The sequence below is a fragment of the Poecilia reticulata genome, linkage group LG18, assembly GCF_000633615.1.
Source record: "Poecilia reticulata strain Guanapo linkage group LG18, Guppy_female_1.0+MT, whole genome shotgun sequence".
NCBI classification, from domain to species: Eukaryota; Metazoa; Chordata; class Actinopteri; order Cyprinodontiformes; family Poeciliidae; genus Poecilia; species Poecilia reticulata.
Genome location: NC_024348.1, coordinates 3212085 through 3234607, shown reverse-complemented (window position 1 = coordinate 3234607; position 22523 = coordinate 3212085). Strand labels below are relative to the sequence as shown.

General features: G+C 39.9%; 1 protein-coding gene across 3 annotated transcripts in view; it reads left to right on the top strand.

The window, feature by feature from the left end:
* dock11 (dedicator of cytokinesis 11) overlaps window positions 1–22523 on the top strand; it is an 82571-nt gene that overhangs the window by 22746 nt on the left and 37302 nt on the right. For 2 of the 3 annotated variants that reach the window (XM_008435026.2, XM_008435028.2), the window contains exons 13-32: window positions 2862–2984; window positions 3072–3154; window positions 3238–3360; window positions 3552–3628; window positions 5130–5314; window positions 5412–5477; window positions 8817–8909; window positions 10762–10885; window positions 12525–12637; window positions 12752–12835; window positions 12913–13002; window positions 13180–13301; window positions 14606–14675; window positions 14806–14931; window positions 15194–15265; window positions 16704–16850; window positions 17120–17203; window positions 17619–17730; window positions 18040–18078; window positions 21494–21675. In XM_008435026.2, the coding sequence (XP_008433248.1) occupies window positions 2862–2984; window positions 3072–3154; window positions 3238–3360; window positions 3552–3628; window positions 5130–5314; window positions 5412–5477; window positions 8817–8909; window positions 10762–10885; window positions 12525–12637; window positions 12752–12835; window positions 12913–13002; window positions 13180–13301; window positions 14606–14675; window positions 14806–14931; window positions 15194–15265; window positions 16704–16850; window positions 17120–17203; window positions 17619–17730; window positions 18040–18078; window positions 21494–21675 (2115 nt within the window). The remainder of the gene's footprint in view (window positions 1–2861; window positions 2985–3071; window positions 3155–3237; window positions 3361–3551; window positions 3629–5129; window positions 5315–5411; window positions 5478–8816; window positions 8910–10761; window positions 10886–12524; window positions 12638–12751; window positions 12836–12912; window positions 13003–13179; window positions 13302–14605; window positions 14676–14805; window positions 14932–15193; window positions 15266–16703; window positions 16851–17119; window positions 17204–17618; window positions 17731–18039; window positions 18079–21493; window positions 21676–22523) is intronic. The other variant, XM_008435027.2, reaches the window with a different exon arrangement.

Below are 22523 nucleotides of genomic sequence, written 5' to 3'. Positions count from 1 at the left end.
GCTAAATGCACCACTGGTGTAGCAAATTAGCATTAGTTGCTGCTATATACCGTTGGTGTAGCACTATAGCATTAGTCTCTGCCAAATACAGTGTTGGTGTAGTGGTATAGCATTAGCTTCTGCTAAATACACCATTGGTATAGCGCAATAGCATTATCTTCTACTAAATACAGTGTTGGCGTTGCGCTTTAGCATTAGCTTCTGCTAAATACCATGTTGGTGAAGTGTTTCAGTATTAGCATAGCTCATGTTTCTGACTAGTTTCTCTAACTTACTAGTTTGTCTGGACGTCCTCTACTGGTTCGATGAATCTATGTCCTACTTTTCCATTTCTGAATAAATGGAAGGTTGTAAAATTTTTCTCTTTTTTGATTTAATTTGCCATCTGTAGTGAGGCAGATTTTTGATGATGGAAGTTCCTTTGATCCTATTTTGTTTTAGACTTTGGAAAAATGAAGCCTGTATGTGAGTGCTGGCTTTGGCTGTGAGCTCAGCAGCACACACACAGCTTGTTCTCACTTTTTCCTTTCTTCTCAGCAGCAGTCAGTCTGATTCTTTCCATGTCACCAGACCCAAGTGAACTAGAAACACTGCAGGAGTGTTCAGAACTCAAAGTTTTTCTTTTTTTTTCAGAAAACAGTCCAAAATTTCAATACATTTACTTGTGATTTTTATTGAATACACCAACACACCATAGTTCGTTTTCAATAATGTTCACAAATAAAAATATGGTAAAAGGGAGAGCATCTGTATGCAGCCCCCTTTACTCTGACAACCCTAAATAAAACTGCAACTTAATTTCAGTATAAGTACAGCTGCCTGTGGTAACGCTAGGGGAGCTGAAAAGACTACCAGCTGGAATGCCTAGCATTAGTGCTACTTCACATGCTGTTGTCTAGTGATAGCAAAGCAGCCAATCCATGAACAGCATTTATTTTTCCTGACTCTGATTGGCTCTAACCTCCAGAGTAGAGACCAGGAAGCCTGTGGCTGTTAGTTTGGATGGCAGTGCTAATATTCCGTTGCGAATATTAATACATATTCTGATATATTTTGGTGTTAAAATATCTATAAGTGTTTTATTAGAGGGAATCTCAAATATTTGCGATTTTAGTGACCAGTATATCCCTCTTGTTGGATTTTTTTCTAATTTATATTTTGAGTCCATAATTACTTGCAGATAATTTTTTTCCCAAAGGCCTGACTACTTTGCTCTATTAAATCTATATGCATGTGTACTTATTGGTAGAGCTCTTATATACATATTTGTTTTCTTTTAAAAAGACAACAACACATTTTGCCTTGTACAAGAGGTTTTAGTTGTGTGACTTGAATATGTGGTGAAAAGTTTGGACACCTGGTCAGATGAGACCAAAGTTGAGGCTACATTTAAACCCAGTAGTCCCTGAACATCCAATCTGCCTGGTGAAACATGGTGGTGGCAGTATCATGCTGATTTTTTTTTTTTTTTGTTTGTTTTAAACATTTAAGTAATCCTTTCCTGATCTCGTAGAAACATCTCTTTGAAACCCAGCAGAATGCAGTAATATCTGAATGTGTGGCGCTGCTGCAACCAGCCTTCACTCTGCTTGGACTGGTCCTCCCGTCCTGAAAGGAAAACAAGCGGCTCGGCTTCCTGATTACAGCGTAACAGAGCCCAGTGTAACGGAGTTGGGCCGGGTGTGGTCCACGCACGCAGCCTCCACCTCCTGTCTGCTCTGATAATTGGAGCTCTGAATCATCTGCCTGGCCTCATGTGACGATGAGTGTCAGCTCGTGTTTTGCTGCAATGGTTGCAAGGACGAGTCTGTGGCTCTTGAGACCAAAATGTTGCATTTGCAGTGTTTTTAAACCGGCTGCTGGGTGCGTTCGGAAGACGTCTTTGTTTTTTTCCTCTTCAGTGTTTGAAACTGAAACCTTGAGCGAGAACTCTTCACACCCGACCAAATATACATTTTGCTCCCTTGCGGTTTTCCTGCAGTTTGACTTTAGCCTCAGCTGCTTCCTCTGCTCTTGTTTGTGACCTGATGGCGTCTGATGTCACTGTAGATCTCCATCGACTATGAGGCGACTGTCAGAAATAGAAAATAAACAAAAGTGTTCATATCTGCTCTTTTGTTTGATGTGTTCCAACCACAGACTTTAATGTTTTACATAATGTGTGATAATGAAAGGAAAGAGTAGATGGAAAAAGAAAGCAGTGTTTTATTCAACTTTATAGAAGCAGAATTTGCTGTGACTACAGTTGTTTCTACCAGCTTTGTTTTCTAGAAACTGGCAGCTTTACATTATTTTCTGTGGAATAGCTCAGCAGCTGGGTGCATTCGGATGGTTGTTTCTTTCCTAATCATTTTCCCTCCATCCATGCAGATTGGATGGAGGGATGCCTGTGAGCAGCACTTCTCAGGTCTGGAAACATTCTCCACTGGATTTAGGTCTGGAGTGTCCTAAGAAAAGATGCTCCCTTTCTTAGTTTCTCCTTTCTGTCCTTCTTTCTTTCCTTTGTTCCTTTTTTTGTTTGTCTCTCCCTTCCTTCCCTCCCTCCATTAAACAGCTTGTATTGTGTGTCTTTTCCATATTTGAGGCGTTTCTAGCTCATAGTTTCCTGTTGACAGAATCTTCCACCTGAGCTCTGAATCGCTGCAGCTCCTCCAGAGTAACTGTTTAGAACGATGGGTGTCCAAAGTGGAGATTGTTAGATGCAAAACAAAATATGTCTTTTATCTAAAAAAACCCAGAAACAACTAATTTTAATTTTAAAAGGACCAAAAACTTTCAGTGACTTTTAGTCAAAAGCAGACTTGGTGGCAGCCATTCATCCTCTTCCTCCTCTCACTTCTTCTCTTGTTTTTTGTTCCCAGGGCATTTTCTCTGTGACCAACCCTCATGCAGACATCTTCCTGGTGGCCCGAGTGGAGAAGGTTCTGCAGAACGGGATCACCCACTGCACCGAGCCTTACATCAAGACCTCGGACACCAACAAGGTTTCCCCCCCGCTGCTCTTCACACTCAGCACATTTTACACACTCACACGTTGCTCCGTGTTCATGTCTCCTCCCATGTTTCCCCAGACGGCTCAGAAGGTGCTGAAAGCCGCCAAGCAGACCTGCCAACGTCTGGGCCACTACAGGATGCCTTTTGCCTGGGCGGCCAAGTAAGGCAGCGGGTTGGGGTGTGTGGTTGGTCTGTGCGGTGTGTGTGTTGGATCTTAACGCTGAGCCGTCTGCTCTGACCCAGGCAGGTGTTCAAGGACGCTCAGGGCAGCCTGGACATGGACGGGAAGTTTTCTCCTCTCTATCGCCAGGACAGCAGCAAAATCTCTACAGACGACCTGCTGAAGCTGCTGGCCGACAGCAGGAAGTGAGTCACCATCATCACTTCATGTGGAGGGCCCTAATTCTCTTTAAGTCTAAGTTTGACCTGGCATCAGAGGAAGTGCCTTGCTCATATCGGCACTTTCTTTGGAAAATCCAAACTGTTCAGTATTTGTTCTGTTATTTAGTTTCAGAAAATCCCTTTTATTTATTTATTTAATTTTTTTTGCTTTTCAGACCTGAGAAGAGCAAACTGCAGATCATTCCAGGACAGCTGAATGTGACCATTGAATGTGTCCCGCCTGATTTCTCAAGTATGTTCACGTTTCCATAGCAGACTGCTGAGTGTTGTTTTATTATCAAGCCATTAGCCACTAAAATGGAACAATGCTTCAAACTTTAATGGATTTCACTGGGATCTTCTGTGATCAACACCAAGTAGCACATCTTCGTGAAATTTAAAATGTTTTTTTTTTACAAAAACAAATCTTAAAAGTGTGGTGTGCATTTGTATTCAGCCCTCTAAGTTAATACTTAGTTGATCAACCTTTTGATTTTTTCAGATCGTGACTCTACCTACTTTATTAACCAGTGGTGAGCACACTTCCTCTAATGCGCTAGTAGCAGAGCCATTTCTTTTACTCCGTGCATTAGCATTTTGCTAACTTTCCACAAATTAAATTTTCCCGATAAATTCTAAAGTTGTAATTTACTTTGGTGTTTTGTAAACTTTCCATTTCATAAACTTGGACATTGATTTTTAGGAATTCATCCTGTAATTAATTAAATGTTTATATTCATGCTTTTATTTTGAAGTGAATGAAGAATGTTTACGCAACTGTTCTTTTTGCTCCCTTTTTATCCTCCCAACAACTTTATTTCAACAAGAAACATGAAGGAACAAAATAAAACAAAGACAGAAGAGATCAAGTTATAAACATAAATGCAGTTTCTGAGGGTCTTATATTACAGAACATGCCTGTTATTAGTGTTAACTTCTGCTAAAGACATTGTTGGTGTTGCGCTTTAGCGTTAGCTTCTGCTAAATACTGGGTTGGTGTAGAGCTGTACTGTTAGCGGAACTATTGTTTATAAATAGTGCTTTAGGGATAGCACAACTAAGTTTCTAGACATCAGTTCACACCACTGCTGTTTACTAATGAGGTGAATTTGAAGACAATGTAGACATCTAAAGTAAAGGGGTTTGAAAAAATATCCTATTTGTGTAAATAAATAAATAAAATGACGTATCATTTTAGCTCTGCACTGCCTCGAGTCGGGCTGTGACTTAGTTTTTACTGACAAAATGTGAGAAAGTTCAAGCGGTAATAAGGCGATGTATCAAAGTCCTGTGGTCTCTTGTTTCCTCGTTCAGCTGTTGGTACTTTTATCTAGAGCACAAAAGAAAAGAAGAAGCCTAAGTTTCTAGATCGCCACGATTACATCGAAAGAATTTGTAAAATCAAACAAGTAGTGATCTTTTAGAACATGCAATTTGTCACATGAGTGTTTCTGGTGGTGATTAAAAGAAAAGTAGGTCATATTTTTGGCTGATTGACAAACTCCAAATGGAAATAATGTGTGGCAGTTTGAGATCATCTGATGTGTTGATGGGAGTGCATAAAAGACGTAATTCAGAAAAGCAGCTCAGCATCTTGTGTGATTGACGCTTCCCTCTGTTTTTATGCATCTGGGTTTGTACTGCGACATGGCTTCATGTTGATCCCCTCAGTTAGTGGATGATGGAATCTGTAAAGCAGAAATCAGCTCTGCTTTTCTCCGTCCTCTGAGCTGACGGAGCTCTCTGTGCTGCAGACACAGTGACGTCCTCCTACATCCCCATCAAACCCTTCGAGGACGGCTGCGAGCGGGTTTCCGTGGAGATCGAAGAGTTCCTCCCCGTGGAAGCCAAGTACAACTACCCCTTCACCACCTACAAGAACCAGCTCTACATCTACCCCCTGCAGCTGAAATACGACAACCAGAAGACCTTCACCAAGGTAAAGCCAACCAGAGCTGTGTGTGTGATCTGACAGTGAGGCAGATGTGACACATCGGGCTCAGCGGGTCGCTGACTGCTCCTCCCTCCTCCTTTAGGCTCGGAACATCGCTGTCTGCATGCAGTTCAAAGATTCAGATGAGGAAGGTTCTGTCCCTTTAAAGGTGAGTCTCTAAAGCAAAGTTAGCCCCCTTTGCAATTATATTCTGAAATGAAATTCAGCGCAAATAGTTACCTTCAGAAGTCACCTAACTGGTAAATAGAGTTCCTCTGTGTGTAACACCATATTTAGTGTGTAAATGAAGTACATTTAGCAGTTTTAAATACCTCTTTTTCTCAATATTAAGAACATTGGATGCAAAGATTTTGCTAATTTTGGGAGATTGGTGATCAGCCAATACTTACCTGAGAAACTGATTCGATCAACTGATCTTACCCTCCTCTACAAAGGCCTGAAAATCAGCCAGTGTTCCCTTTTGTGGAGAGAGATGACTGACCCGTCCACTGGGTCACTTTTACCCCGTTGTGGCCAACTTGATGACTTTCTCACTACGTTTAGCAGCATTTCAGACAAAAAAAAAAATCGATATTGGCCAAATCAGAATCTGCATGTCAGCCAGACACTGCAACTATAACTATAAGCTATTGGATCAGCAGACAATACGAAGGTTTATGTGTGGGCCGAGAGGGTGCTGGCTGAGAAAAAGAAAATTCTGCTTGAAAATCAGATAAATATTCACCTGTTTGGTCCACAGAAGTCTGTTTTGATTAGCTGGAGGGTGGATTTGAACTGTCAAACGTGGGAGTGGTGGTATCATGATGGGGGCCTGCTTCGCTGCTGGTGTTTTTTCTTTTCTGTAGAGAAGGACCATCTCTGTTTGCCGTTCCAACCGCATAGGTGACCCAAACACATGAAACTGGTTTTACAATGGATAAAGTGGACAAACACTCAACGCCAACCTCAGTCCAATCCAAAATATAATATTGATACTGAGAATCTGGTCTGTTAGGTAACAGAACTTTTTAAAGGAACATCAGTAATTCTGTCAAGGAGAGAGATCAAATCTGAATCTTGCCCAGCCTTTGTTATTATGGCTGGGAGATGAATGGTCGCGGGTTATTTTCTCTCTCTTTGGTTGTTTTATTTCTCACTTTCAAAAACATTCACGTTTGATGCTTTTGATTAAGCCGAGTCAGACGGATGAAGAAAAGCAGTCAGGCGAGTCGCTTGTCCGCTGAAACACCCCCACACACACCAGGCACATCGCCTCAGGTTCAGCCAGTGGAAATAGTTTTGTTCAGGCAGCAGGAGCCAGCAGCACCACCTGCCTGGAGATGTAATCAGGGCCAAGCGGAAGAGTGGGAAGATTCTGCGTTTTTCTGTTGGACTCAGGCGTACCTGAGAGGACGTAGCCCGGTGGCTGATAGACTCTGAGGGAATTTCCCCTGGGCTGTAAGCTGACGATGCACTCATTCGTTCACTAGTCAGCTTCCAGCTACATGAGACATCAGCTGGGATCGCGTTTCCGATTATGAAAATGTGACGATTTGGGTCAGGTTTTCTCTGAGCAGAAGCTGCCTGGTGTTGGGTTGTGTGTGATGCGGTGCAAGCTCCAACAGGACATGTTGAGGGAGAGCGGTGATAAGATCTGGAGCAGCTGCTCCTCCACCCTCATCCTGAGTCAGGTAATCATGGCCACCATCGTCCTGCCTGCCGCAGAGCGCTGGGCCTCCAGCCGTGTGTCTGCACTCAGTTCCTGCAGCATAGAAAAACCTTCCATCTCTGCCTCTAACCTGGTGGGACTTAAACACCCAGAATGCCTCTGGAGCCACTCGGTCCAATTCCAGCCATGCTGTCTCTGGCTGGGACGGCTCGTTGTCATTCATTTCAGATGACAGCATTTGTTAACGTCCTAATTAAAGCGCCAGCTCGTTGGAGCAGTGTGGAATTCTTGTTCGTCTCTCCTCATTAGAAACATTCTGACCAGCAGCCGCTTGATCCCACACACATGACCGTGTTTTTCCATAAAGCCTCTGCTGATGAGGGTTCCTGCTCTGCTTAGATCAGTTTGATTTAGTTTAACTGTACAGAGGTGGGAAGTGAAAGTATGTGATATGATGTTTTGGGTTTGTAGTTGGCATCCATTTCCTAGCAAAACGATACATTTCACAAGCTTTTAGAAAAGTTTAGCTTTGAAAAAAAGCTGAGCAAAAAACATAAAATCAGAATTATGAGAATTAAGTCAGAAAGCTGAGAAACAATGAATGAATCTGGGGAAAAAGTGGAATTTTTAGACAAAAATCTGAATTCTGAGGGGGAAAACAGTCAGAAATCTGAGAAAGGAAAAGTAGGAAAAGGAGAAAAAAATATTTTATTGGTCCTAATTTTAATCAATACTGGGGATATTTCTTTTACTCAAATAAAAGCAAAAATTGCATATTTTACATTATGACTGTATACACTACTGATTAAAAATGTCATAATAAAAGCTGTAAATTCTAAATTTGAAAAGTTTAAAAAGTTAAAATGTTTTTGAGGAGTCAGAGTTTAACCTGCATCCTGAAATCATCTGCAGGAAAGAAACTCCATAAACTACTGAAAGTCTGTCAGATTGTGAACATAAGCATGTCCACATGTCCACACATTTTTATGCAGGCATCCATCTGGAAGATGCAATACAACCAACCCCAGGACTGAAGAGTGAGAACATCCTATTGCTGCTTTAGAATGGCCCAGTCAAAGTCCACTCCTAAACTCAATTGATAATTTATGTTCATAGATGCTGTCCTTCTTGAGCTCTATCACATTGAAAATATGTAAAAATCCCAGTCAGTCTCTACTTGTTGGATGAAACTGCTAAAAATCTGGAAACATCAAACCTGAAACTGACATTAATTTAAAAAGTTTAATTAAAAACCAGCTGAGAGAAAGATGCAGTTTAATCTCTTCTTATTCTTATTCATGGCCGCCATCGGCCTGTGTGCCGCACAGCGCTGGGCCTCCAGGCATGTGTCTGCACTCAGTTCCCGCAGTATCAAAAATCCTTCCAGCTCTGCTTCTAACCTGGTGGGAAAAACAAGACACATTCTTTTGTTTTTCAGATTGAAAGTTCAAAATTTGAAATGTACTTTAAACTTTTCTCTTTTCAATTTCAACTAGTTTTTGTTGTCACACATGCAATAATTAGGTCTCTTTTTTGCCTCCATATGGTTGCAACACATTTTGACATGTTATTCTTTCAATAATATATTACATTATGTCTACCTAACAAAATACTGAAAGAATCAGCAAATATTACAGAGCGGTTCTATCTGTGTAAATCATTATGATTATGCTGTTGCAGAATAAAAAATTTTTGTTCACTTGGACTAAATCTTTTCCAAATCTGAACTGCCCAGTTGCTCGTCAAAGCAGTGCCATGCGGTACTTCTTCTTGACGTTATCAGTAACCTCAGGTTTCAGTGACTCTCACGGCTCATTGTGTATTTTACTTCCTTCTCAGTGCATCTACGGCAAGCCGGGGGACTCTCTCTTTGCCAACGGCGCCTACGCAGCTGTCCTGCACCACAACCAGAGCCCCGACTTCTACGACGAGGTCAGACTCCGTTCCCTCCGTTTTGACTGGTGTCGCGACTGTAAACTATAAAGTGTGGAGTAAGACGTTCGCTCAAACGGGCTGGGCTTTCTTCAAACCTCTCAGGATATTTGCTCGTTACTGAAATGCCTGAGCAGCCTGAGATAATCCCATAAATCTGCCCCGGGACAGAGCTGTGAACCCACTGATTCCTCAGCACCGAGCCTGGAGCTGAGTGAAAGAACAAGGAGGTTGTTGCAGAGGGGCTGGGGTGGGGGGTCAGTGGGGTCCATATGGCTGTGGAATCATGGGGATTAGGATCTTAAGCAGGTTTAACATAACCTGCCTCAGTTTTCATGGAGGAGTTTCTCCAAAAATGACACAGTGATCAAGGATTTGTTCCTGTATAAAATGTAAATATTAGACGGGCTTGTTTAGCCGTCACAATCTCATGCAAATTTCTAATATGTCTGTTCCAAATTTTTTCCAAAAAAGCGAACCTTAAAAATTAACTGCAGTTGAGAATTCAGTTTCTGTTGCTTCCCAGATCTAGATTTTTCCCACCAGCTCCAGCCGTTCTCTGCATCATGTTTCATTTCCTGTCATAAAATCGCCATGTGAATCACAGGCAGGCAGCTTTTCTTTTGCTGCTGCTGCCCTCTAGTGGAGCTGAAGTGTTCTGCTGTGTCACAGGAGCATGTGGGGTCAGAGCATGCAGCAGAGGTAGAAATAATGCAATAGATATTGGCTTTTATTAATAATCAGTTTTGCTTTTTGTCCACATGCAGTCTTTTAAAAAAAAAAAAATCCATAACTAGGTAGAAAGTTTTAAAGCAAATGTAGCAAGAGATTATTTTATTACCTGCTTTTTATAAGCCTGAATATAAAAAGTCTGGAAAGCAACTGGTTTAGATTTAGTAATTTAGTTCTGAAAAAGTATATAAAAAGACAGGATGTTTAAGGTTCCACACTTTATGCTTTATTCTGTTGTGTAAAAGACGACAAAAGAATAAAATGTTCCTGCCTTTAATTTATATCTAGTTTACGTTTTTTATCTCAACTTGAACTTTTAATCTTCACAATGCCCAATAAAATCTACTTTTGAGATACTGCTTTTTCTTCCTTAAAGTAGGTTTCTGTCTTCTGTTTTCCAGATTTTTTATTTTTATTTTTTGCTTTAAAATACAGCTGTTTCTCTCAATGAAGGAAAAACGAAAATAATGCACTATAAATAAGGCAAAAACATGGACACTGTTGGGTCATTACTTAGAGTTACTGTTTAAGATAAACCACCAACGCTCATTATGTGGTTTATTTTAAAGGACTTCTTTGATTTTCATTTAGTTCCTTCTGAGCTCAGTTTAGGTTGTTAAAACTGGGCATGTTTAACTAAACACTACATTTGACCACATTAACTTAGAAAAAAAATACAAATTTCTTTTAGTCTTTTATTTTTCACGTAAAAATAAAATCAGTCCTCTCATGGCAAAGCAAAAATGGACACTTGCAGATTTTACAGGCCTTTGTGGACTTGTCCAACTTGTATTGGACAAGTTCCCAAAATGAAGCAAATTGGGCTGGAGCCGGTCCAAGTAAACATATAAAGATCATCACCGTAATGGACATATTGAAGTCTAATCTTGCCTGATTTATTCACCCTACCCCCTCCATTTGCTGGCTAAGTGGAGGAAAATGTGTTCTCCTATTAATTAATCATCTTGTCCCCCAAAGGGCTCTCATAGGGTTCAAAGTAAAGTGCCATAGACTCGGCCAGTTTTCCAGTTGAGACCATCACAAACTAAATGGGAGATGGGTCTGATTCTATATGTAGTGTCTGTATAAAACTGAAACGCTGCTGTTCCACTGCCTGCAGGTTAAAATCGAGCTGCCGGTCCACGTGCATGACAGACACCACATCCTGTTCACCTTTTACCACGTCAGCTGTGAGTCCAGCAGCAAGGCAAGCAGCAAGAAGAGAGACGGAGTGGAGTCACTGGGTGAGTGAGTCTGACTCTGAACGTTGATTCATCCGGAGACGAGAGGTGCATGTCCGTAAAAAGGGATTCAGAAAACAGAATTTACTGGGATTAACTGAGGCTGCAAAATATGTCAATTTGTGATGTTAGAGTGTGGAATGTTGCAACTGCAAAGGACCATTCAGTTTAGGTTTTATGCCCCCAAAAAGCCACAAGAACTGAGAAAAATGTGAATTTAAAGCTAGTAACATTTTTATTTCATTATTTGAAGCATGTTCAAACATTCAAAGTATTAAAATGTCAGATGTTCACATAATGTAGTATTTGAAAGCATATATATATATATATATATATATATATATATATAGTTCAAATTAATTAATCAATTGATTAATGTATTTATTTTATGACTACCTACAAAAGCTACTGCAATTCCACACCAGAACAGAAAATATTTGTCATTTGCTAAAAGCATTTTGATATCTCTGGCTCTTTGTTTGTGTCATTTATATGACATAATAAAATGTTTTGGCACTAAAGTTTTTGGGCCTGAAAGTGACACTTGAGGTTCTCCAAATATCTTAATTGTGAAAGTGGTTGATGTCTGTGCTGTACATAAAGGAAGTCTAAAATTATTCATATCCCTGTCAGAAATAAGTTAGAAAAATATTTTTTTGAATGTTACTATTAAAAAATTATTTTTTTCTTATGTTTTTTTACATAATTTTTCATTAATAAAAAACAAATAAACTAGAAAACAATTATGTGTCTTCTTTATTGGACCTAATAATAATAATAATAATAATAATAATAATAATAATAATAATATTTGGAGTTTTGATGCTCCAAATATCAAAACTGGATATTTTGTTGGAGGAGCTGATGATTAGGGTGATTGTAATGAGACCTTCCAATCTGAAAAGATCCAGAGCTAACCATAAAGATAAATCATTAAAATACCAGAGAAAACACACAAAACGCTGCTCAGATGTTATAAAAAATGTTTTAATTCCTGAAATACCATTTTAATTTTTCCTATTAATTTACTACTGTTAAAATAAAAATGTTTCATTATGTTTTTTTAATTGATTTTTTAAATCAAAATCTACCAGGTTCATGAATAATTTTAGCCTTATCTGTGTTTGTTTCACCTAACTGAAATATATTTTTCTTCAAATTAATAAGGTCATTAATAAATAAATCTCTGATATATTCCTTCTTTCATTTTTGTGGCATTTAGCAAGTCTAAATAATTTTGGTAATTCTCACTTAAAACACAAGAAGCTTTGCCTTATTTAACATTTCAGGGAGAGACAAAAGGTCTGTGTGTCTTTTTAGTTATTGTATGTAAACTTCTGTTTTCAACTGCATATTACTGTTTCCATCAGGAAACATAAAAAAATGTTTTTTTATGTTTGGTGTAACTGAATGTGTGGAGAATCTGAGGTGCTGGATGGAGAATTACTCTGTTGTGATAGGAGTGCTAAAATTCCCTTCATTTTTTATTATTATTGCTATTTTTAGATGTATGAACACAATTTATAAATCACAAATTTATCCTGGATGTTAATGTTTTGCTTTTGACGTGTTGACGGATCACTACTGTTCCATCCCATGTGACTTACCTTCTGTTCATCTGATTCGTCTTCATGTTGTTCAGTGGGATACTCCTGGATGCCTCTGCTCAAAGATGGGAGGATGCAGTCATCGGAGCTCCAGCTGCCTGTCGCTGCTGCTCTGCCTGCTGGGTATCTGTGTCAGGACAGCAGGAAGGTACAATTTGAATACCTGATCCAGAAGTTTAATCCGTCTGCGTCCTGTGTATCTAAAAAAAGCCAAAAACGAAACCTGAGTGGCCAACCATATTCTGCTTCCTTCTGCTAACAGTCCCAGCCAGATATAAAGTGGGTGGAAAATGCCAAGTCACTGTTTAAAGTGAAGAGCCGTGTAGCGTCAACAATATATCCTCAGGTCAGTGTCCGTTCATTAGTCGATGTATAAAAAATGAATCAAGAGATGAGATGGTTCAGCTTTATGTCTTCCTACAGGATCTCCATCTGCATAAATTCTTCCAGCATTGCCAGCTGATGAAGACCATGTCAGACGGAAACCCAGCAGAACTCATCAAATACCTGAAGGTGAGCAGCAGTGAGCCTGGCTACAGGCGGGAAAGTTACTAAGTCATTTAGCTTATACATTCAATCCCAGAGCACATGGAAGTGACCAGCTCTCTCTTTTCCACATTGCCTCCGGCCCTCTCATGAGTTTTTATGTAACTCTTATCTGTTACTTCCTGTCACTGTTTCCTCCTGTAGTGCCTACATGCTGTTGAGACTCACATCGTCATCACCTTCCTCCCAACGGTGCTGATGCAGCTGTTTGAGGTGCTCACAGCCGCCACCAAAGAAACCCACGAGATTGCTGTCAATTCCCTGCGGTGAGTTATGAAGGATCTATCCATCCCGTTCATTTGGCACACACCGCTCGTAGTCGTTTGGACCTGTTCTACTTTTAGAACTGCTTTAACGCTGCAAAGCGTTCAAAAAATTCCTCGGTTCCCTTAACCGCATTTATCTGGCCGAGTTGGTTGGATTACTACCTCACCTGTATTAGTTAATGGTCAATAAAACAGTAAAATAGTACCAGTTTGACAACATGAAGTAGGCTAATGGAGTACATCACCAACACATCATGCTCTGACCTGAAGAAACTCAAAAGGAGATGAGAAAACGTCACTAGCTGCGTTTCCATTCCAAATGTGTGCAAATCTTTGCCTATATTTTGCGAATGTCAAAAATACACACTTTCGCAAATGAAATTAAAATCACATGCGAATAAGCATGTTCACATGATAAGTCATTAAAACTCATGTCAGCGGCTATGTGTGCATCAGTTTGGGGGAAAATGTAGTCAGTGATTTTACAGAAGAGCTGGATTCAACACATTGGAATGACAGACAACTGTTTATGAACTGTGCGACGCTGTGAGAGCTCTGGTGGAGCCGGCTGCTCGTTGTCTGGGAAGAAAAAAAATCAAACAAAAGCAAATCATCACCCTCTTACTACTTCCTGTCGTCCTCTTCATCGTTTCTGCCAGGATTTTTATACAATAGTTAATGGAAACGCAGCTGATGAGATTCAACAGTGTGAAATTCTGAATTCAGAGTTTCTAGCCAACCAGAATGCTCTAAAATGGACTGGGTCAGAACGAGGCCTGGCAGACATAAGGGAACAACTGCAGAACGTATGGAGCAGTGAATCTGTTCAGGAGCTGCAGACCAAAAACTCTCCTATAGTACAACCAAGAGGAACATCTGCATACTGATGAAGCTAAGGGAAATCTGTTTGGAAGCCGGTGCGTACTCTGGTCTAGAGCTAACAGTATTCAAGAAGAGGCGGCAGTGTGACCATCTGGAGCTACGTTGCTTCAAAGTTGTGTGGTGCGTTCAAAAGTGGCATTAAAATGTTTGTAGGGAGTGATTGTTTGAGCAACTGTTGCTGGTCATAATCTTAAACCAGACTGGAAGTGTTCCCTGATACTTTCTGCCTACACAACTTTTTCGAATGAATGTGTGTGAAGATACCTTCACCACGTCTACATTTATCAATACATTGAGTTGCTGCTATGTGATTCGGTGATTCACTGCTTTTGTTGCCAAGGTATTGAACCGTTATACCTTATATAGTCAGTATGTGTCTTTGAATGCTTACAGCTTTAACATTTCCCACTCTGTCCTTTCAGTGTAATCATACACATAGTGTCCAAATGTCAGGAGGAAGGACTGGAACACTACCTGCGCTCCTTCGTTAAGGTGACCTACAGTCCACATCCACATTCCTCCAGTTATTTCTATCACCAAAGCAGCAGCAGATTATGTTTGGTTGTTTCTATTTAAATGTTAAAATTAATGAGCTGTTTGTTTTTTTTTGTTTTTGTTTCAGTATGTGTTTGTGGCCAACGCTCCAGCATCAGGAAGCTCGTCTACCACTCACGAAGTGCTGGCCACCGCTGTAACAGCCACTCTTAAGCAAACTGCAGATTTCAACACCAGCAATAAACTGCTCAGGGTGTGTAGAGACCTCAGGGCGTGATACCAGCTCTGAACAGCAGGGGGAATGCTAGAGTTTAAATCTGTTGGTATCTGCAGCCGGAACAAGATGAAAAGTCCTTCAACATGTTTCTGCCTGCCGTCTCAGTCTTTGACGTGTTTTCCCATCACTGTTTCTTTATTTGTGGTGACTGCTATTCTTAGGAACTGTGGACTGTGTAGGAGGAAATTCTGACTCTAGGCCAGCTTGTGACCTTTTCTCTCTTCACCTCTTTTTCTAGTACTCATGGTTCTTCTTTGAAACCATGGCAAAATCCATGGCCCAGTACCTGCAGGAAGGGAACCGCATGAAGGTTGGTATTCAGTGACACCGACCCCTCAAATCCAGATATTCTTTTCTGGTGTGCGTCTGACAAGTTGAAGCACGCTGCATGTGGTGTGACAAAAACCCGCCATTCTGTTTTCACAAACCTTCCACTACTGGGTCATTACTCATGTGCATACTGTACATTGCAGTGTCATGAGTCTGGGTTCCATCTGGGCGCTAACCAGCAGCACTTTAAACAGGAAACTGAGGCTTAATCAGGAAGAAGGAGGGTAGAACTACGTTAGAGTTATTTTCATTCAGATCACCTGCATGATCTAGTTAGTGTTTGCATGGTTTCAGTTTTCATTTTTGGATTTTAAAAGTGGTGTATTGTGACGCCGTTTGGTTGTTTTTGACATTCAGCTTTGGACTCTCAGGTCTTAGAATAAAATTAAGTTTCTAACATTTTTTTTCAATCAAAGTAAGGCAGATTTATAAAAATGAAAGTATAAGAGACAAAGTTTGAAAGTACATTTAGGATGTTGTATCTTATTGTTGCCAAACATTCTGATATCTATGCTGAGTAAAATACAAGCAATAACGGACAGCCAGGAGGAGTTCTCAGGTACAATTTTCCATCAGAGAATAGGAAACTATGGAATAGGATTTAATTATTTTCCAGGATGAGATAAGTATGTGAAAATACCGATATATGCGTTTCCAGACTTTTTTTTACCAACCCCATAGTCTTGGGGTTGCCGTTGCAAGTTGCCGTTACAGAGTGCCGGATGTCAGGGAGATTGTAGAGTGTGTAACATGTTTCCAGGTGGTAAATCCATATGTCAGTTGGTCCCTTACTCTACTTTAATCATGCCCGAATCTGACATTTCGTTAAGTAGCGACACTTTTTTGGGAAATCCAACAAGTTTTATACACAGTGCAATTGCTATAATTTGATATGTCCCATAGCCTTAAAGCTATAGTATGTACCGTGTCTATGTTGTGACAGCATATGAGACAGATAATCTGTGATAATCTTCTCCCAGTGCTAACTAGAAACAACCAATCAGAGCCAGGAGGCGGGTCTTAGAGCAACCAGTCATGGGTATGATTGAGAACTAGTTAGCATGGCCACCATTGATGTTGAATAGGTGGTTTTCCTGTAACAGTGAGTTATGTCTCTACCGTTAGCACATTGAGAAACGTGTTCACGAGGTTGATTGACAGCACTAAGACCCTCCCCCCAGCTCCGATGGGTTATTTTTGGTGAGTAGCGGTGCGTTTCTTCAGGAGACAATAGCAGCGCATGGAGGAGGTGGAGGAGCTCCATCTTTTCACAGATTATTTGTCTCATACGAGCACGACACAGTGACAGCTTAAACAAATATGTAAAAAAAACATATCATTTTTATAAAAGTTGCTCAGCTTTACGGCCATGCTGATTGAAGTACATATAATGGAAAGCTATTCTGTTCTCTCTTCAGATGCCACGGCCCCAACGTTTCCCAGACAGCTTTCACCAGGCGCTGCAGTCGCTGGTGTTGTCCATTATGCCCCACATCACCATCCGCCACATGGAAATCCCAGAGGAAGCCAGGAGCATCAACTTGAGCCTGGCCAGTTTGATCAAGGTCTGAATGCCACATGCAAAACATGACAGCAATCGTTTCCTTTTTTTTTTTTTTTTCCTTTTTTAATCAATAGCTATTTACCATTTCCCTTTCCTCTTACACCTACGCAGTGGTTTATGAATCACAGGTTGACCAACTCATTTGTATCTATGAAATTTGACATGAGACTCAACTCGTTATTTTCACGCTTGCTGGTCTGCAATGGTTGGGTTTCCGTAAAGATGCCAGGGATGTGGTATTAACCTCAGCCGTGTGCGTTTCCCTCTCAGAGGTGCATGACATTCATGAACAGAGGCTTCGCGTTCGGCCTGGTCAACCACTACATGTGCCACTTCAGCCTTAAGGATCCAAAGGTACGTTTCCACTCAACTTCCATTCCGATTGACATTCAGCCTCTGCGTGAGATGGCATTTGTTTTTATTTGACAGAGATCCAAGTTAGATCAAAGCATGTGCTCCTCGTCCTCTGATGTGGCATTCTTAAAACCTCGGCCCACTCTGTACACAGACGACTGCATTGTTTTCACTCGCTGTTTTCCATAAACGTCAGCCCGTTGTGTGGTGTCGGCCTGTTTATTTAGCCTCCCAGCTCACTTCGAGTTTTGTTTTCTCACATTTGTTGCGTGAGCCTCAAATTTGATTAACAAACTTAAAGAAACACAGACCTCCCCGTCATATTTGAACAATTGTATTTGCACAAGACTTGCGATGAGAGAGATTTGAATATGTGCGAGACCAAGCTCATGCGTTGTCCATGCCCGTCTCTCAGGTGCTGACAGAAATGAAGTTTGAGTTCCTAATGGCGGTATGTAACCACGAGCACTTCATCCCTCTGAACTTGCCCATGGCATTTGGACGCACCAAGCTGCAGAGAGTTCAAGGTGAGCACACAGGAGCTTCCACAACGCTGAGTATTTGTTCTAACCTGCATCCATCACACTGATGCCCTCTTTGAACCTGCCTGGTAAATGACATGTCACACCTACCTGTCATGATTCAGCCCCAGATTAGCAAACGTAACAGAAATTTGTTTGCCTCACCATGACTACGACTCGAACTGTGTTGGCGGAAACATTGCATGAATTGTTTAGCTTACCCCGAAAATTCTTTATTTTCACCTCACCCCACCCTCTCTGTTTTTTTTTGTTTTTTTTTATGTGTGTGTGTGTGTGTGTTTTGCTTGTGGTCAGATTTAATACCATACGCGACGGAGCTTTTTGGCCCTGTAGGTAGGTGACGCTCCCCTCTCCGTAACCGTAGCACCCCCCACATTTGCCGCCGTGTGCAAACACTTTGCTCACCGCTCCTGTTCTGACTGGCATTATTAACCCTCCCGGCCGCCGTCAGCGCGCCCCTTCCCCTCCTCCCCTTTCCCCCTCCCTTTGACCTCTTAAGGCACTCGTCTTTTCCACTCACCCTAAACATTCCTCATGCTAGGCCTTCATCTGGGTTCCTTGTTTTGCAGTGGAGAAGCACTCTGCTGTTCAGGGAATCAACCAAGCCTCTTTTCTTTATCCATAATTGACTATCAACTTGTAAACAGAGCCTTAAAACATTTCTTATGGAGCTGTGGTTATCTCTCTCGCTGTCTGAGCGTCTTCCCTCTGCATATTGTTCTCTCTCTGTCTCCAGCATTAGCCAAGATAATAGTTGCTTGGTTTTCAGGCTTTGGCTCCTCTTGAATTAACATAACGGATAACTTCTCCATTCTAGCAGCCTCTTTGATCTTTTCTGATTACATGCAATTAAAAAAGTTCCTGCATCAGAACTTCCTAATACTCTCCATTATGGGCAGAATTATTTGGGTTCTTCTCATTTTCATATTTGTGGAGGTAATGTTTCATTTGATGTGTTTTGTGATTTTGTTGCACATTGGTTTGCGGTGTTGCACTTTGAGACGTATTTTGCATTTGTGCTACCTTGCAACTAGTTCTGGTTCATTTCAGTGGAGTACCATGTATTGATCCGGTTTACGCCATTTTTGTTATTTATTTAATTGATTTATTTATTTATTCTTAAGTACTTAAGTAGAAAACTACTAACTAGGATACAAGAAACATTCAGTTCTTATCAGGTATTAAACTGATATAAGTACAACCTCAAAAGCACATGACTTATTATACTGTTATTAACTGAAGCTCTCTCAAACTGCAGACCCAGTTTATAGAAAACAATATTTAGTAGGTTGTAGAACTATCTTTAACACTTCTTTATCATCTTATTAGACATATTACTGTGTAGGAGTTATGACCTACTTCTGTTTACCCCATTTATTGCTTTAGTCCTTTGAGCTTTGCAAGTATTTGCTTCAGTTCAGTTTTCTAAAGCTTGAGCTGCAGTTTTAGGCCAAAGTCTGGATTTGTTTCTGGGTCATGACATGTGTTTGGGTCCCATAAGGTGCCCAGATCCTATTGTGATCCCACCAAGCTATTTATTTAACTCAGCACCGTTTAATGAGAGAGACATCAAAAAGTTGCAAGAGACCAAACTCCCTGGGCTGGAGTTTTCAGACCTCTGCTCCAGGACTTTGTTCATTGATTGGATTTTTGCTCAGATGATTTTGGAGAGAAAGGGCTTTTTGTCTTGGCACCTTCAAGCTCTTAGATTGTATTGTCATGAATTTCAGTCTTTTACATGTTGACTGCTTGCATGGATGTCTATAAAAAGACAGTTGAAAAATGGCCTAGCCAAAGTCCAGACTTCTAACCGGACATATTTCACAACAAACATGAGTTATTTTCTGGAACATTTAACCCAAGATTTAAATGTAGCCTGCATGCTTCAGACTGCGACCTGGAGCGAGAGCAGAGTTTGTCAGCAGGTGTGAACGGAGATTAATGCAAAGAGCATTTTATTATCCCTCACCAGTTCCACCACAGTGGCTGCATTTGTGATATGGTAATCTTGGAAAAATGACTTGTGAAAGGCAAGCATAGGCCAAAGAGGAACTCTGCCATTTTAAACTACGATTTTGCTGCCCAGTAGAAATAACAGTGAAGTTAGCAAGTGAGAGACTTCACGTTTCTAAACAGTTTTTAAAACAATTTGGTTCAAAATCTTTCCGTTCTTGAATACCAATTTATACATAGTTAAAAAGATAAATTCACCAACTTGACATGTGGTGAATTTTTTTTATATGTCTTAAATTCAGCTTAGGTTTTGTAACCAGCAGTATAAGAAAGGTATTTCTCTTTCCCAGAAATGGTTTAATCTAGCTGGTAAACTCAAGGTTAGGAAACTGGAAACCAACATAACTTAAAATTTACCCATTCTTGGATGCTATTTCGAAGGTAGTTAAATGATAAAAACATAGGCTATAGAGGGTTTTCTCCATCTGTCTTAAGCACAGCTTAGGCTTTGTGTTACAACATTTTAAGAAAGGTATTTCTCTTTTTCAGAAGACATTTAATCTAGCTGGTAATCTCTCCAATCTTGGATGCTAATTTGTATGTATGTATAAAGTTGACAAAGATAAATGTTGGCCTTGTTCTTTACAAAACTCCTTAGCCTTTCTAAAGTAGCCTAATGCTGTAATATACTATAGATCTCATTCTCTAGAAAACACTTAAGGTAGTTTGTGATCTGAAGTTTAAGAGACTGTAAACCAAGATGGCTCCAGATATCTCAGCTTCAGCTTATGAAAATAAACAAGACAGATTTTTTTTATATCTGTTTTAAACACAACTTAGAGTTTAAGTCACTTTGTAACTTTTTAGTATTTCTAAAACTAAACAGTGAATACTATGTTAAGCTAGCTGACGGGCGAGTTCAAGCTTAAATAAAAGTAGCGCAAGTTTGGAATTTCTGCTTTAGTGTTTTTTTTTTGTTTTTGTTTTTTTACTTGGAACAATAGGCTAACATGACCTTATGCGACTTTTCTATTTTCTTTTTTACATACGTAAATTATGTAAAAAATTTGCATAACCATTTCAAGTTTGCATAGCTCTCCAAGAACATGAACAGAAACAAATAGTCTTCTATTAAACATATATTTGGCACATGCCAAAGAATAACTTCACTATTCAATATCGTGAGAACTTGGAAATGTTATGGCAATTTTAATATGCCCACTTATTACAACATTCCTCTTCCTGACATCAAAGATTATGTAATGCCATCTTTGAAGTATTCTGTTTATAAAAGTGTCAAATCAGTGAACTTTTGTCTTCAGTCATCTGATGAATTTAATTTAACACACAATGCTGTCACATTCTGATTTATTTGTGTTAAAGAAATAATTACACAATGTAATATGTAGCTATGTGTTGTAAGGTTGTACTTATGTTATAAATAATGCCTCATGAAAAGGAGATATTTCATCATGAAATATCATGATATTTCATGATGAAATATCATCATGAAATATGATATTTTCATATTTCGTGAAAATATATTTTCATGAAATATGATATTTAAAAGAACATTAGGAATTTAAGAAGAAATTTTCTCCATGACTTTTGACATTATGAATTATCCCAGTGAAATATAAAGTTGCCTGTTACCCAAGCATTTTATATATATATAAAAATAAGTTTCGACTTGCATAACTGGCGACTATTATTTTCTTCCTTCCATGCTTGTTGAAGTGTTGCTCGCTCCATCCGGTACTAAAGAGCTAACACTTCCTGTTTGGCCCAAACACAGAGCAGAGTTTGGAGTTCAGCCTGACAGAGGAGTACTGCAGGAATCACTTCATGGTGGGTCTGCTGATGAGAGAAGTGGCCGAGGCCCTTCAGCAGGGCCCCGAGGTCAGACAGCTGGCCGTGAGCATTCTTAAGAACCTCCTGATTAAACACGCCATGGACGACCGCTACACGGCGTTTAAGGTGAGAACAAGGAGGTGAAGCGAACGTCCATTCATCCATCCATATCCTGTTTCTGATAAAACCCGTTTTCCACTCACTGGGGGCCAAAGTGACCCCATTCACCTTTTTAGAACAACCAGGTAACATAAACATCCACGCTTTAGAACAGAGTTTAAGATTAAACCACAACATTAACTAAGTTTAACTTCATTTGTTAACATTAATGCAAAAGTTAATAAGAAAAGTCCTTGTTTTCCTCCTTATTAGATTATGTTTTTCTCTTATTTGTCCATGTATTTATTATCAAATGGTGCCTTCCATATTTGCATTTTAGAAGTTAATGTTTAATGTGACACACGTCACCAACTGTACATAAGATTTAACGTTGTCTGCTGTTCTCCCAAAGCGATAGCGCTGTCTGTTATGCAAACAAGCTATCGTATAGTGCAAATCCATCACTGATAGCAGCAGGTGACAGAAAGGCTTGGAGTGATAATCTCGTCCGCACCCCCAGTGAAGGAGTGTCATTTTTATTATTTATTGTGGCCTTACTTTGCATGTCTTCAACAATACAGCCTGTTTTTTTTTTTACTGTCTTCTTGTTTTCTGCAACTGTTTCTGAACACAAAACTGAAACACTGCCAATGTGGTTTTCCTTTCTAAGGACAAACTGTGTGGCTCTCATAGCAAATTAAAATAAATTATCCCGCTGCTTTTTGTTTTTCTTGTCACAATGAAAAGAGGTCATTATGTATTTTTGGGGGGACTCTTTAAAAAAAATTTTTTTAGCTTACATAATTTACTACATCTTTTTACTATACATTTTCTCTAAGGTTTCAGACTTCATATAAAAAAAATTCAAGCTCATA